This window comes from Varanus komodoensis, unplaced genomic scaffold, assembly GCF_004798865.1.
Source record: "Varanus komodoensis strain SLA01 unplaced genomic scaffold, ASM479886v1 scaffold84, whole genome shotgun sequence".
In the NCBI taxonomy this organism is placed as follows: Eukaryota; Metazoa; Chordata; class Lepidosauria; order Squamata; family Varanidae; genus Varanus; species Varanus komodoensis.
Genome location: NW_025336531.1, coordinates 878,501 through 892,685, shown reverse-complemented (window position 1 = coordinate 892,685; position 14,185 = coordinate 878,501). Strand labels below are relative to the sequence as shown.

General features: G+C 44.6%; 1 protein-coding gene across 1 annotated transcript; it reads left to right on the top strand.

Annotated features, from left to right (window-relative positions):
* Nucleotides 1-8,989: 8,989 nt before the first annotated feature.
* On the top strand, nt 8,990-13,963 carry PVALEF (parvalbumin like EF-hand containing). Its single transcript, XM_044456414.1, has 4 exons — nt 8,990-9,098; nt 9,993-10,128; nt 10,823-10,938; nt 13,917-13,963. Exons 1-4 carry the CDS (start codon nt 8,993-8,995, stop codon nt 13,961-13,963), a joined length of 405 nt encoding a protein of 134 aa, XP_044312349.1. The 5' UTR covers nt 8,990-8,992.
* The last annotated feature ends 222 nt before the right edge of the window (nt 13,964-14,185 follow it).

The following is a 14,185-nucleotide window of genomic DNA, read 5'->3' as shown; positions in this document are numbered from 1 at the left end:
ATAAGTCTCAAATGAGACTGACTTTGATGTCATCAGAAGCCACTCGGGAATGCGGGAAGTTGTGAAATAGACGCAGCCAGTGAGGGCAGAGCCGTCTGTCTCTCTCATACAGCACATTTCTCAGGAAAGAGCTGTTCCTGGGGCATCAGGGAGAGCATGCCAGTTTGCATGTCGGGGAGCAGGCTCTGTCTCCGCCACCTTGCCTCCTGAGATATCTGACACCGAGCATCCAGTTGCAAGTGATAATTGATAATGGCGCGGCCCACTAAGACATTCTACTGGTGTCTTGAAAGGGCCCAGGGGAATTGCAGGATGCATCCCTGACAGGTGCTTCTCTCCATAAATAGCAAAGCTGAGCAGCAGGTCCTGGCCCTATAAAAGCCAGGGACATGGTTTAGCTTTTCAGAAAAGGAGCTTGGCAAGACTCACACTGAGGAAGTCCGTGGCAGGTAAGTACCTGCTGTGATTATTCGAAGCCTAAGGAACAGACCCACTCATTCATACATAGAGTTGCCATAGACGGTCATCTGGTTAGAGGAGTAACAAAGGGAAGGTGCTTTCCCAAAAGCAAGAGAGTCTCACACAGAAGATCCTGATGATTGGTGAAAGGGGGAAAGGTGTTCCTTTCCAGGAGGAAGAATGATTTATGGGTTTAGTAAACTGGTTAGACACAGATTTAATCATAGTCAAATGGTTATTTAAGCCTAAAAAATTGGTGCCAGTTAGTTCAATTGGGGTTCCCTGTTCACAAGTAGTTGCTCTTGCCTGTGGCTTTACTGGACTGCAATGGAAAACAAAAGGCAGGTGACAGAAAATCACCCCACCAAGCAACTAACAGCTCTGGGCATTTTGAGCAACGGGAATTAATCATCTTTTGCTGAAACCATCCACGGAAGGTTGCAATCCCTGAGTCAGCAGTGGCACCACTGTGGGAACGATTAGCAAAATGTGAGAGGTTAGTGGCTAATTCATCTGGATTGTTTGGTTTTTCAGTCTGAAACAAACTTGTCCATGTCTTATTTGTGGTTCCAGCTTTCCCCAACTTGTTCTCCAGAAGTCTTGGACTACATCTCCCGCCAGCCCAGCACTGGTGTTTATGGAAGCTGCAGTCCAAGGCATCCCAAGGATACTGGGTTCTGGAAGGCTGGATTGAATTTATGGGCACAAGACTCCTGGGCTATCCTTTGCTCCTGCCTATTACTCCAGCTGCTACAGCTGCTAGTACTTCTGTGTGGTTCTTCAGTGCCAACAGCTTGCTAAGAGCAACCTTTGGAATCAAGACATGGAATAAATCAGAGCTGGTGAGGGGGTGGGAAATGCTGTTTTGTTTTTATGGGGAAAATATGTGTGAATATTGCTTTGAAATGATTTTGGGAGGGAATGTTTTGCAAACATGTTGAAGCTGAAAAAATTACAAAAAAACTAATGACAATTAAGGAAAAGTTTAATGAATACAGAGCCCTCAAAGGAGCATTACAAGATGCAAATGGACTGAGGGGCAGATTCTGCAACCATATAGATCCAGCAAGGCCCTTGTCCAGTTCAAGCAAGTGGATCTCTTTGCCATGGCACTATGAACAACTGACACTCAAGTCAGTAAATCCAGGTGGGTAGGACACGGAGGAAGCTTTCAGCAGAGATGAGGCTGCCCAGTGCTTGCAGATGGTCTTAGCATCTTGGGGCAACCGTGGATAATCTGGCATCAGGCACTTAGTGAAGAAATTTTGGTTTAACAATTGAAGGACAGTTGCTCAGATCACCCCATGGTTTGCTTCACAGCTCCATTCCCTGAGAAGTGGCAGCCTCTGGGACCAGCCTCTCATATGAGTTCTGTAATGCGCTCTACGTGGGGCTGCCCTTGAAGACGGTCTGGATACTTCAATCAGTTCAAAATAGAGCTGCCAGGCTGCTGACGGGGACTGGGCATTATGTTCACATGACTCCTGTTCTCCCTCAGCTTCACTGGCTTCCCATTGAAGTAAGGGCCCAATTCAAGGTGTTGGTTATGACCTATAAAGCCCTTAATGGCTTGGGTCCTGGTTACCTGAAGGAGCACTTATGTTCATATATGCCCAGCCGCCCCCTGAGATCAGCGGGAGAGGCCCTTCTCCGGAAACCCTCCGTGAAGGATATTAGGAGGGTGAGTACTCGGAGGAGGGCTTTCTCTGCGGTGGCGCAGAATCTATGAAATGCGTTCCCCAGAGAGGTCCGCCTGGCACCATCGTTATTTGTTTTTCGGCACCAGGCGAAGACCTTTTTATTTAAGCATTATTTTAATTGTTAATATTATTTATTTTATTCTTTGGCCAGGTTGACTCGAATTATATTGTTTTTATAGTGTGATTATTTGTTGTGAGCCGCCCCGAGGCTTCGACAAATGGGGCGGCATAGAAGCTTCCTAAATAAATAAATAATATGAGCATGGATGCCCTCCCTGAATGCTCAAAAGCTGAAGGAGAAGAGCAGCACCCTCCTTTCCTAAATAAACACTTGACAGACAGAGTCTGACGGAACGGGGACCCACTGGGAAAACTGAGTTATGTGGGCTGAGTGTAATCCTAGACCTAGTTCGCATCACAAGACATTGCTCTGCGAATATAAGAATCCCTAAGAGCAGGGCATGGAGAAGTCAAAATGCATATAGGAGAGGGAGCTTTCTTCAGAGCCCCAGCCAAGCCAGCCCCTCCCGCCCTGTCCCCACACACAACTTTCCCACCAGGAAGGAACAGTAGGTGCCAGGACATGTTGTCTTGAGCTGAAAGAAACCGTTGCGGACAAGTATTCAGGCAGAACTTCAAGCTGGCATTGCTCTGTCCCCTCTGTCTGTGGAGTAAGGAAGCAGATGACTGGGGAAGGCCTGAGGCCCACACAAGTGGCTGCCAGCCTTTCCCAACCTGAAGCTCTCCAGAGATGTCAAATTACATCTCCTATCGTCCCCAGGTGGCTGGCAGGGAATGATGGGATCTGCAGTTCATCGCATCTGGAAGGTTCCAGGCTGAGTGCGCACTGTACATATTCCCTAGATGTTCATGTCTGTGACCCACAATGCATTGCTTCTAATGGATTCAGAAAAGAACAGGGAGAGTGTGGGGGGCCGTGGGGAATAAGTCAAAGTAGCACTGCAAAGTCTTCATGGCCTCATCTTGGAAATTAAGCAGAGTTGGGTCTGGTTGAAATCTGGATGGATGACTTAAAATGTTGCAAACTGCCCAGAGAGCTTCAGCTACGGGCAGTATAGAAATGCAATGTAATAATAAATAATACATCTGGAGAGCATCTATACTGGGAAATATTGGGTAAGACAGAGCCAATAGGAGGGCAGTAGAATGACACTTGTACAGAGAGCTGTTTTCTCTACTAAGCTCTGATTAGCTCCTTGTCAGGAGCACTGCATTTTTAGTGGTTTGGACAGGTGTTAGTGTGGGGGACAGTCTTTGCATGCAATGGGTTTCAAGGGAGCTCAGGCAGAGGCTCGCCTCTCAGTGGGAACGGTATTAGTAAACAAAACAATCAGATCTCGCTGTATGCAGGGAATACCTTCACTGGCCTGGCCTTTAAGTAGTAGCACAGGAACACCTGCCATTACTGATCTAGCCTGACAACCTCTCTCACCCCACACTGATTTGGCTGCCAGGTTGTTCCCCTGCTGCCTTCCTACTTTGGTCTAGGCAGAAATCTATTTCTCATCCAGCCATGCTTCAGCACCTTCTTACAGAAGTGGGCAGAAAGGAAATCTCCAGGTGGTTTTTGATAGTTCAGTTCCCTATGGTCCTGGCCACTGGCTATGCCAAGAAAAACTTCCAGGGGTTGAAGTCCAAAACAGCTGGTAATCTACTTTCTGCCCACCCTTGCACTGCTCCCACCTCTTTTTTACAGCTATTGTAAGGTGCTTGCAGTCCTCACAACTCCCTTTGTGTCCAAGCAGTATTCACAGTCTCCGCTGTATTTCTTCAAAGGCTGAGGAAACAGACAGCTTGTGTGCTAATGAGAATTTGGTGGACTATGTAAAACAAATCCAGTCCAGTGAATTCAAGTATCATTAGTGAATTCACTGTTCCTCTCTCCCTCCAGCCCTCACCCAACCATAAAGCTATGCTGAGAGCACAAGAAAAGCTGAGTGATGGGAATTGCATGGTTGTTTTGCCTGCAAACACATTCTCCTGCTGTATCCATAATGTTCATCTTTCCTACAGCATACAACAGAATTTCCTGTAGATGCAGAATCTGAAAGACAGTCGTCATCAGCCTTTGCTAACTTGGTACCCCCAGATGCTTCGGAGGCAACCCTCAGGATTTCTGACAATTAGGCAGAGGCTGACAGGAGCTGAACTCTGGTTTTGATGATGGTGGGCACCAGGCTGAGGAAACCTGCTTTTGACAATGATGATTCTGCAATCAGGGGCAAGAACTGCAGCAAGGGAGGGGATGCTGGGAAGCTGAAGAGTTTGAATTGACTCTAGAAGGCTTCACATTGCATAAATGGAAGGGGGGAGTTTGAGCATTGACAATAAGCCTGAGCCACATTAAACAGAGCTCCAGCTGGGCCTAGCATCAGCCTGCCCCCCCCCCCAACCCAAGAAGGAATACTCAAGTATTTTCTTCACAATTACTGCCTGATTTGTCTATGATACTTTAATATAAACTGATTGCGCATGATTTAGTGATAGCTTAGCCAGCTGGCAGCTTAAGAGCTGCATGTTATTTACCCCAGCTTCTGAAGAGCCTGCCGAAGATGTAGGATGTGGTTTTCCCCAGTCTTTGATTTGGACGAAGGCCAGGGAGCAGCAATTTCTGGGGTGCTTTGCTATCATGGAGCACATACTTTCACTTCTTGAATCCTACCCACCCTCATTATGCATAACTGAATATTAAGATTTTCACACGCATAAACATACCTCACGAGACCTCTCCGAGCACAAGAGAGGCCACGCCCTCAGCAGGGGGCCTTCCAGACTCCTGGTCTCGCTGTTGAGAAGGGAGCCGTCCTTGTCTGTCATCCCCGTTTTGGGAATTGCACCGCCAGTCTCCTCTTTGATTGTGCCTGCTCCCTTGTAATCCGGCGTTTTGCAGTCGTTGTTAAATGAAGTGCACCGTGCCGGGTTTGGGAAGTGAGGGTGACTCACGCAGGAGTTAAGCTCAGCTGGCAGACACTTGGCCGCCAGCGACAGGGAAAGAGCCAAAGAGAATGGGCCCAGGCAGCTTGATTGGCAAGATGAGCAGCTAGTTCAGTGCAACAGGATTTACTGGAATTTGAAATCTGCCTGTGGTTTTAACAGGCAATCGAAAGCTTCCTTCCTTCGGATTAAACGGGAGATAATCCCAGTCAATAGCACGGTCCCACCATGTGGGACTGAATTCAACCACAGATGCCTAGAATATTCAGCAAGTGCATCTCCGGGAAGGTAAATGGTTTGGGGGATGGACACTGAGGAGAAACCGCCCCCAGAATGGGGGTTGGGTGAGGACTAAACTCTCTATATAGCAGCTCCATCTTTTTATCATTTTTACTCTAGCATAGGGGCGGGGGTCTGATCTGGACTGGGGCCCTAATGTGGGGGGTAGGGGGACTTTTAAGATCCAAAGCAGGCCCCTGTTCCTGCTCTAAAGTAAAACAAAACAGTTGCTGCTGGAGGCAGGTTGCCCTGAGCTGATATGACTAGTTGACTTGCCATAGGAGCCTGGAAATAGATCTGAACAGGGTCTTAAAATACAGTCTGTTATATACCTTGAAGCACATCAACCTCTTGCTGAAATGTGCCTTCCAAATGCTCATCCAGAGACTGTTCATAAAAACTGCCAGTGACAGAAATCATGCAATTCTTCTAAACAATAGAATTGGTTGTCTCTTCCTTCATGATCATTGACAGCTTCTCATAAGTCTTCTCCAGAAAATCTGTGCAGTTTGAAGGGAAAACCAGAACAGCAACAACACCCCCCCCCCGCACAGCACTGGGGGGCGGGGGGGCGGGGGTGCATTTAACACTGAACTATGACTTAGCATTATGAAGATAAGCTGTGGCAACTCTCTGGCTCATATACTCCTCCTTCCCCCACCCAGGTGCAGCCAATGAAGCTTCCATTATAGATCAACCACAGTTTAGCATAATGTACAAATGCTCAACTATGATTAATCTTAAGTACAGTTAGTGAAGATTACACTAACTAGACAAACTACAGCTTGAAGTTGGCTTGTTTCCACTATTCTTAAGACTGACCACCATTTATTATTATTTTCTTTCTTTTGTTCCACTTTTATAGCACTAAGTATTTTAAAATTCCCTAAGTGGGATTTGTCCAAGTTTGCAGCTTCATAGAATGGTGGGAGAATGGCATGCATGTTCCTCAGAATCCTTATGGTTTGTTCTTGTAATATTAAATGACTTAATGTGACTTCCAAACCAGCTCAGTCAATAACATCACCATCTGTTAAACTGGACAGCTATCTATGTGTCATTGTTCCCATTGAGTAGTGATAGTTCTTATTTTTTGCAATCTTTTCTTCACAAACTACTGCTCCTGGTTTGCATTTTGGGGGCTTTTAAACATATTAGTATGTAAATATGTATACTACAATTGACATTATTCAGGTAGAGGCTGCAGAAGCAAACACTATTTAGGTGAGGTTAGACACAATATTAAAAGAGAGCTCACTTCTTCTCTCTCAGCTGCAGGACTATCCTAGCTTCAGAGAATAAATGTTAAAATCACATACCAGTGATGAGAATGCTAGCCTAGCCATCAGTTTTGTCCCATTCCTCCAGTCCTTCAAGCTGACTTTTAAATGAAGTGTTGCATGCTTGTTCATTCACTACCTCAAGCTTTAGGCCGCCTGAGCTCCAGAGCCCCACCCAGCACTCAGCTGCAGCCCATCACTGGCAAAAGTCCTGCTCCCAAGGAAGGCCTTGCTCCCAAGGAGGCCTCTCCTCTGGGGCGGTCTTTCCTCCAGGCGGGCCCTCCTTGCCTGCCAGAGCCCCAGCCTGGGCCTTTGGGCACTGTGAGCTGGCTCAGTATCGCCCTCCAGCTCAGGAGCAGAGCGTCTCATCTGCCCAGGGAGAAGGTCTAAAATGCTCCCCGCCAAAGACCAGGACCTTCTTGGTCAGCCCCAGGGCCACCAGAAATGGCTTCCTCCCCAGGGACTGCCAGCTCAGGAGGCTCCAGGTCATTTCCTCTTGGCAGGGGTTGGGGGATGACATTCCCCTTAATGATGTAATGATGAACCTGCCTAGAAATTGCCGATTGCTTGCTGTTTGGGTATCACCGATACACATATTTGCACATTGTTGCTCACTCATCACCCAGCACATATTTCTGTGGTTTGCATATAACTGCCTCCAAAGCATGTTCCTTTATCTGTGATAAAGCCAAAAAGAATTAACTAAGAGATTATTGCAGGATATCACAAGGCACAACCAAGCTCTTCTAGTGTCTTTCACAGAGCCACTGTTTTGACTCAAAACAGTTGGAGCCCTTTCCCATTTGTCATGGCTCTCTGCTCTTGCCTTGTTTCATTATACTCAAGATCACCTCCACTCTTTAAAAAGCTTCCTGATAAGCAGAAATTCCATGAGGCTGTTTTTGGTTCACCATCATCAAAATGTATATGCAATGGTGACTGGATACAAGCCAACTTCCTATGCTCCTACTTACTGGGCTTCCGCTAAACAAACTTTAAGTGTACACCTAAAAAGATAATGCAAATCTGACAAATGAAAACATGTGCATTATATAAAGGTATACTGGGCAGTATGCCTGAACTGACTGGAACTCCATGTTGCACAAACATGTGGTAGCAAACCCAGATTTCTCACTTGTGTCACGTCTGAAATGGCCCTTAGAATGTCATTTACTTGCCTTTATCCTAGAGGACACCTCCTTGTGGGAAGATCAGACCTACATCTGTTTTAGTTTCTCTTGGGTGTAGACTAATTTAGGATGGGCATATCCAGTCACTATTGTAGTTTCCCTATAGAAATATGCACATTCACACATACACTAGTATAAAATCTCTGCCCCCGCCACCACCACTCATCTGGATGAACCTGTATTTGCAAGTTTCATCAATAAGGGTGCAGCACTATGACCAAGGACACGAGAAGTGACCAGGAAGGCTCTAGTTTAAAGATCAATGTCATCAGAAGCTCTTTAGGTATCTTACATAGGAGCTGGTTGGTATAGAGCAGTGGTTAAGACATTGAACTATAAATTGGGAAGTTCCCAGCTAAAATCTCAGCTCTGCCATAAACCCACAAATGATCCTAGTCAAGCCATTCTCCCTCAGCCTTAGTCCCTCTATCTGCAGCTTGGGAGAACAACAATCATCATCTTACAGAGTCCATGTAAGAATTACAAGTAGATAATGCATTAGAAATGCTCTGAAAGTGGATTATTACAAGTGGGAGCTGCAACAAAATGTTGTAGTGTGGTGTCTTCCTGTTTAGTGCTCCAGTCAATTAGCCTTCCAGCATACCACATTCTGTCCCTTCCCCCTCAAACACCCTGTTTTCTGGTTTTGCCTAGTTACAATTTGTCAGCACTTCCTGACTAGCAAGCAAGTTCAGTCCTCATTGGGGTCTTTGGAGGGTTTCCCTCCATCAGTTCCTATCTATCATCTATTTATCCATCCATTCATCTATCTTACATCTGCAGCCCTACGTAAGCTCTGGCACTCACTCCTGAACTTCAGAAATAGAGGGGACTATTGTTTTATACAGTCATTACAAAACTTGCTGAGCAAGTTTATGTTAAGCACTTGCACACTGAAATGTGCTCCATAAATACTGTTTAAAACACTCCCGAGACTTACCTGTTTTGGTATTGCTCGTTTGGTCACTTCTCTGCTTTTGCCATTCTGTGTGTGCAGAGAAGATGCAGAGAGGAAGTTGGGCTGGATCACAGAATGTCCTTGAGGAAGACCAGCATTGCTTATGTGTAATCGTAGCATAACAGCATTTTCTTATCACCTCACTCCAGTTCTTTTGCCAGCAATAGCAGTATGGAGGACGATTTTACTTGTCAAGTCAAGAAGATGGCCTTGGCCATGGGTGCTTCCCTGACTGATAAAGATCTTGACCTGCTGCCTTCAGACATGAGGCATCACGGTAAGGAAGTGAGAGAACGGGAGCTGAAGCACTCACAAGAGCCTGTGAGCAAGAGTCAGGGAGAATGGGCCCGACTAGGCAAATCTGCATCTTAGCTCACTGGGAGCAACTGAATTGCTCACATTCCACACAAACATGAAACCATGCAGAATTACAAACCTGAATCAAATAACAGACAGTGCCCTGAAAAGAGTTTAATTAGCATGAAAGGGTTAACTAAACTGCAAGTGATCTTTAATCTGACCAGTGTTGAGATGAAGGTGAAGAGGTCTGCCCAGTGCTGGGGTGTGAAATTGTAACCTCCTGTCTGTGGTTCCCTTCTGTTTAGACTGGTTTGTGCAAATTCAAGTCTTCATGATGTATTTACTTAAACTTGTTTATTTTTACCCTGCTGTTCAGCCAAAAAGTTTCTTAGAGCAGCTTACCTACAGTCAATAAAAGCAAACCAGACCCAGCCTGCAGGCTTATAAACTAAGAAGGCAAGACATAAAAGGAAAGGGACATGATGAGGGAAGAGGAAAAATCCTGTCCCCTTTTTGCTCCAACGTTGTTACACCAGTCAGCTTTCCATCTTATCTCCCTCTGCTGCAGCCTGCTGGCCTGGCTGCTGAGTTGAGGAAGAAGCCTGATGGAGGCAGCTTTAAAGCAAGAATTCTGTATAAGGACTTCTAGGGCCCCACATTGATTTTAATTGATTCGCATGGGTACGTGGCAGTGCCAGTTTCCAGTTTAAGGAGGGCCCTTTGGGAAGCTGCTCTCAGAAGGCATAATGTGAAAAATGTCTCTCAGTTATGCCCTGTAAAGGCAATCCAATCTTATTCATAGAATTGCTGTGAAGCCCTGCAGCCCAAATACATCCCCCACTCTGATTAAAAAGACCCCACTCTGTTGCAGCTTCATTCAACTACGCCAAGTTCTTTGACTACATGCAGAAGTTTCTGACATCAGATGAGCGGGAGATACACTTGCGAAAGGCCTTCGAAGTGCTTGACAAGGATGGCAGTGGCTTCATTGAATGGAATGAAATCAAGTAAGATCCTAAATCCTCTGCACATTGCTATGGTCTTCAGGAGGAGGTCAGCACGGCTAGACGGGCATAGTTCCTTTAAACGCACATGCACACACAGAATTTAGGGCCAGTGGCTCTCACCCCATGGGTTCACTTTTCACTTCAAGCTCACAAGCTGAAAAGAATTTTGGGTAAGTGCACAAGGAAAAGTCTTGAGACCCTGAATTGTTATGTGAGGAACCAATTGCTACTCTGGCTTGTTAGCATCCAAGACTAGGCTACGTGGAGAAGTACTGAGAGCTGTTATTGGACAATTACTCATGGATATATAACCATTACTTTCCCATCACCATGTGGAAGAACAGCCTGGTGTTTGGAATGGCATGCAAAACAAGAAGCAATGGATGCGATACTGGTTCTGCTGCAGGTTGAAAAATAATCTGAGAAAAATAAACAAGAGGACAAATCAATTGCTGGAAGAAAAGTGGCTTGGGTGGGGAGGAAAGATCTTCAGGTGCACAGGGAAAGGTTTACTAAGGCCTAATTAAATAAATCCTTGGAACAAATCTTTCTTCGGGGATAATCTTGAATAACAATTGCCAGCCTAGTCCGCAAAACACAGCTGCAGCTTGTTTCTTTCTGGAGTGCTCTTCATCATGTGCTTCCTTGCTGTTGTTTAATCATTCCACCCCCCCCCCCCGCCGCCTGCCCACAGGTACATCTTGTCCACAGTACCCAGCAACATGCCAGTGGTGCCCTTATCAGACGAAGAGGCTGAAGCCATCATCCAAGCAGCTGACACAGATGGGGACGGACGAATCGATTTTCAAGGTGGGCAAGGAATGTACCACGGCGATGCTGACTGTTTGCCTGACTACCAAACCGTGGCAGTGGTGTCCCAGAAGCAGGGAGTGGCCGAAGAATCACCAGCCCTATGCAGAACTGGGGAGGGTCTGCCTGGCCCAGTTTCCTGTCTCCAGTATTTCAGAGGAAAATATGAAAAGATAGGGTCAAACAGATAAAGTCGCATCAGTGCCTCTGCTGCTACTCAAGCACTGCATCTGGAGCTGCTCCTTGGGCATAAGTAAATTAAAAGATTCAGGAGAGGTGCCTATAACAGGGTTGCTTAAACTACAAATGAGGAGAGGCTATTGGAACAAGCTGCCCTAGAACAGATGCAATAAAGGTGGAATTCCTTTAGACAGACTAGTTCCCAACAATATATGGTTGCTGAGAAAATTCAGTTTTCCCAAAACTACTCTAAGGATTGCGGCTGAACTCAGAAGGAGCAGGGAAGAATTGGGTGGGTGGGAGGCAGATTCTAAATGATGCCATTGTCCTTACTAATCAAAATGTTCCAGTGCCTGGATTCTGCAAGCTCTGTCTCCACTAAAGTAATGCTTACAACGCAAGCATCCCGCCAAGTAGCCCAGAGTGCCGGACTGGAGCCAGTCTAGGGCTGGTTTATGCTTTACAGCTGCCAGGGAGAAGGATAAAGCAGCTTCATGTAGTAATTTCTATCAAATGGTAAAACTCCTTGTGTAGAGTTGCATGCAACTAGAGTCATTTTCTTAACAAATAAAGAAGTGTTTCCAAAAATAAAGGACTACAGTGTCTTACAGAAAATGACCTCTCTTCTTGGGCTAGGAGTCAAGAACAATGCAACAGAGGTCTTGTAGCTAGAAACAGGACTTGGATGCAGGTAGCTAAAAGGTCTGCTTCCTAAATTTTCATTGTATCCCCTCTTTTATTTTTTATAACAAATACATTTCATAGAAGTTCAGAAAACCAGCTACAGATGCTATTATTTGAGGGCATGCCTCAGTGGAATCCACCAGTTTTTCCTAAGGGTACTGGCAACTGAGGCTGTACCTGAGATGAAAGAATATTTTGACTTGTGCAGATTTGTACATTTGCACTATTTTAAAAAAGAGCATATTGCTCAGATTTATAAAGGCAGACCTTTAAAACACCTGTTGGTTCAGCAATGGACTGGACACCTGGATTCAGTTACAGTTAGACATTCAGATAAAGAATTGTTTCCACATTCAAATAAATCAGTGCATCTTCTCCTTATAAAACTGTTATCAGTTTTAAAAAATGAAGCTATTGGATTGCTCAAATCCATATTCTCTTTCTTACCAAAATTATGCTAAAGTACAGGGATATCTTAACCTTGTTTCATTACTGCTGCATCAGAAGTGCATGGCTATTGAGGCAGCACTGAAACAGATGGACTGTACTTGAAGGAACTTACAAGAAATTTTAAAAAAATATATTCTTTTCCACATCAATTTTGAAGCAGCCAAGAAAGCATGTGTATCTGCTGACCATGAAGCTCCATCAAGAACATCTTCACAAACTCCCATGGCCTTCAGGAAAGTTAATTTTAATATATGTGGAACACTAATAATTAGGATTATTAGGAAAGGAAAACCCAACAGGAAGTGACGTGTAAGAGATGGGGAGATAATACTTATCAAATTTGTGGATACAGAATTGAAAGAGACAGCCAATTTCTTTAAAAGACAGGAATGCAATCCAAAATGATCTTGCAAGATTAGAAGATTGGGCAGAAAATAACTATGAAATGTAAAAGAAGTGCAAAGATCTTAATCTAGGAAAAACAAAATACCCATGATGGGAGATACTTGGCATGTTAGTGACACACATAAAAAGGATCCTGAACTTGCAGTTGCTCACAAGCTGAATATGATTCTACAGTGATGTGGCTGCAAGACAGGCAAATGCAATTTCAGGTGGCATCAGCAGTAGTACTGGTATCACAGGATAGCTCAATTCTATTCTGCACCACTCAGACCTCAACTTGAATACTGTATCCAGTTTGGGACATCACACTTTAAGGATTCAGATAAATTAGAGCAGACTCGGAGAAAGGCAACAAAGACGATCAGGGAACTGCAGACCAAGTCCTATGAGGAAAAAAGGAAGGGTGTGTGTAGCCTTGAGATGAGAAGATGGAAGAGGGACATGATAGTACTTTCAAGTACCTTAATTCAACTTAATTTAAACATTTCTGTCCCGTCCTTTGCAACAAGCCTAAAGGGTTGTCACAGAGAAGAGGGCTGCAACCTGTTCTCTCTCATCCAAGATTGCAGGACTCAAAATAACACTCTTGAATTACAGCTAAGCTGAAGACTTGGAAAATCTCCCCACTGATTAAGGAAGTCAGAAAATGTTTCCAACACCCAAGGGAAGTGGTGGGCTCTCCATCATTAGAGATATTCAAGACAGAATATATATAACTTTTGTATAAAGAATGGACAGCCATTTCTCAGGAAGACTTTAAATGGGGTTCCTGGACTGAGCAAGGGTTAGACTGGATGACCAAAATGGTCCTTTCCAACTCTACAATTCTTTCCTATTGTAGCTTATTCTTTATTTTCTATTAGTGATTATTCTTGATCTTTTAAATATTTTGTTAATTATAAATATTAATAGGGAAGGAACCATAACCATTATTCAAGTTGCTTAATGAAAATATTTGAACATACATAAATTACAATACGGCTGAAAATATAAGATTTAAATAGTTTATAGTTTTGTCTTTGAATGTTCGGCAGATCAAATACCTACCCCCACCCCGCCACTTTTTTACTGTCTCTGTACCACCTGAATGTTTAGGTAGAATCCCTCCAAAATAGGAAGTAGCAAATAGTTGTTCTCTTATTTTAAAAAGTGTCTGTGGGCTGCATGGGGGAGGGGAGGGGAGGGGAGGGGGAATTACCTTCAGTAGTTCATCTTGGACCTCAGACATGCCCACTTCAAGCTAACTTTTTCTTTTGCAGAATTTTCCGATATGGTCACAAAAGAGAAGATTCCAAAGAAGAAATAAAAGACGAAAAACTGCCTCCCACTTCCCTAGTCAGGAGCGTTGTGGTGGGGCAGAGTGTATTGGAGCTTGCCTAGCTATCTGTGTCTCTGATCATGTTAATCCTGTTGAAAGACTCTCTCCGGGTTATTTTTGCAGCTTGTGAGAGGGAAATCTGTAGCTTGCTGTGAAGCCTTGCTAGGTCTCTGTAGGCTTGGAATATCTCAATTCAGGACAGATAAACTC

What these genes read in the sequence shown, in the direction of transcription:
- PVALEF (XM_044456414.1), top strand. Translation starts at nt 8,993, where the DNA reads ATGGAGGACGATTTTACTTGTCAAGTCAAGAAGATGGCCTTGGCCATG. An exon ending in ATTGAATGGAATGAAATCAA is followed by an intron (nt 10,129 to 10,822) that starts GTAAGATCCTAA and finishes GCCTGCCCACAG; the next exon opens with GTACATCTTGTCCACAGTAC. An exon ending in CGGACGAATCGATTTTCAAG is followed by an intron (nt 10,939 to 13,916) that starts GTGGGCAAGGAA and finishes TTTCTTTTGCAG; the next exon opens with AATTTTCCGATATGGTCACA.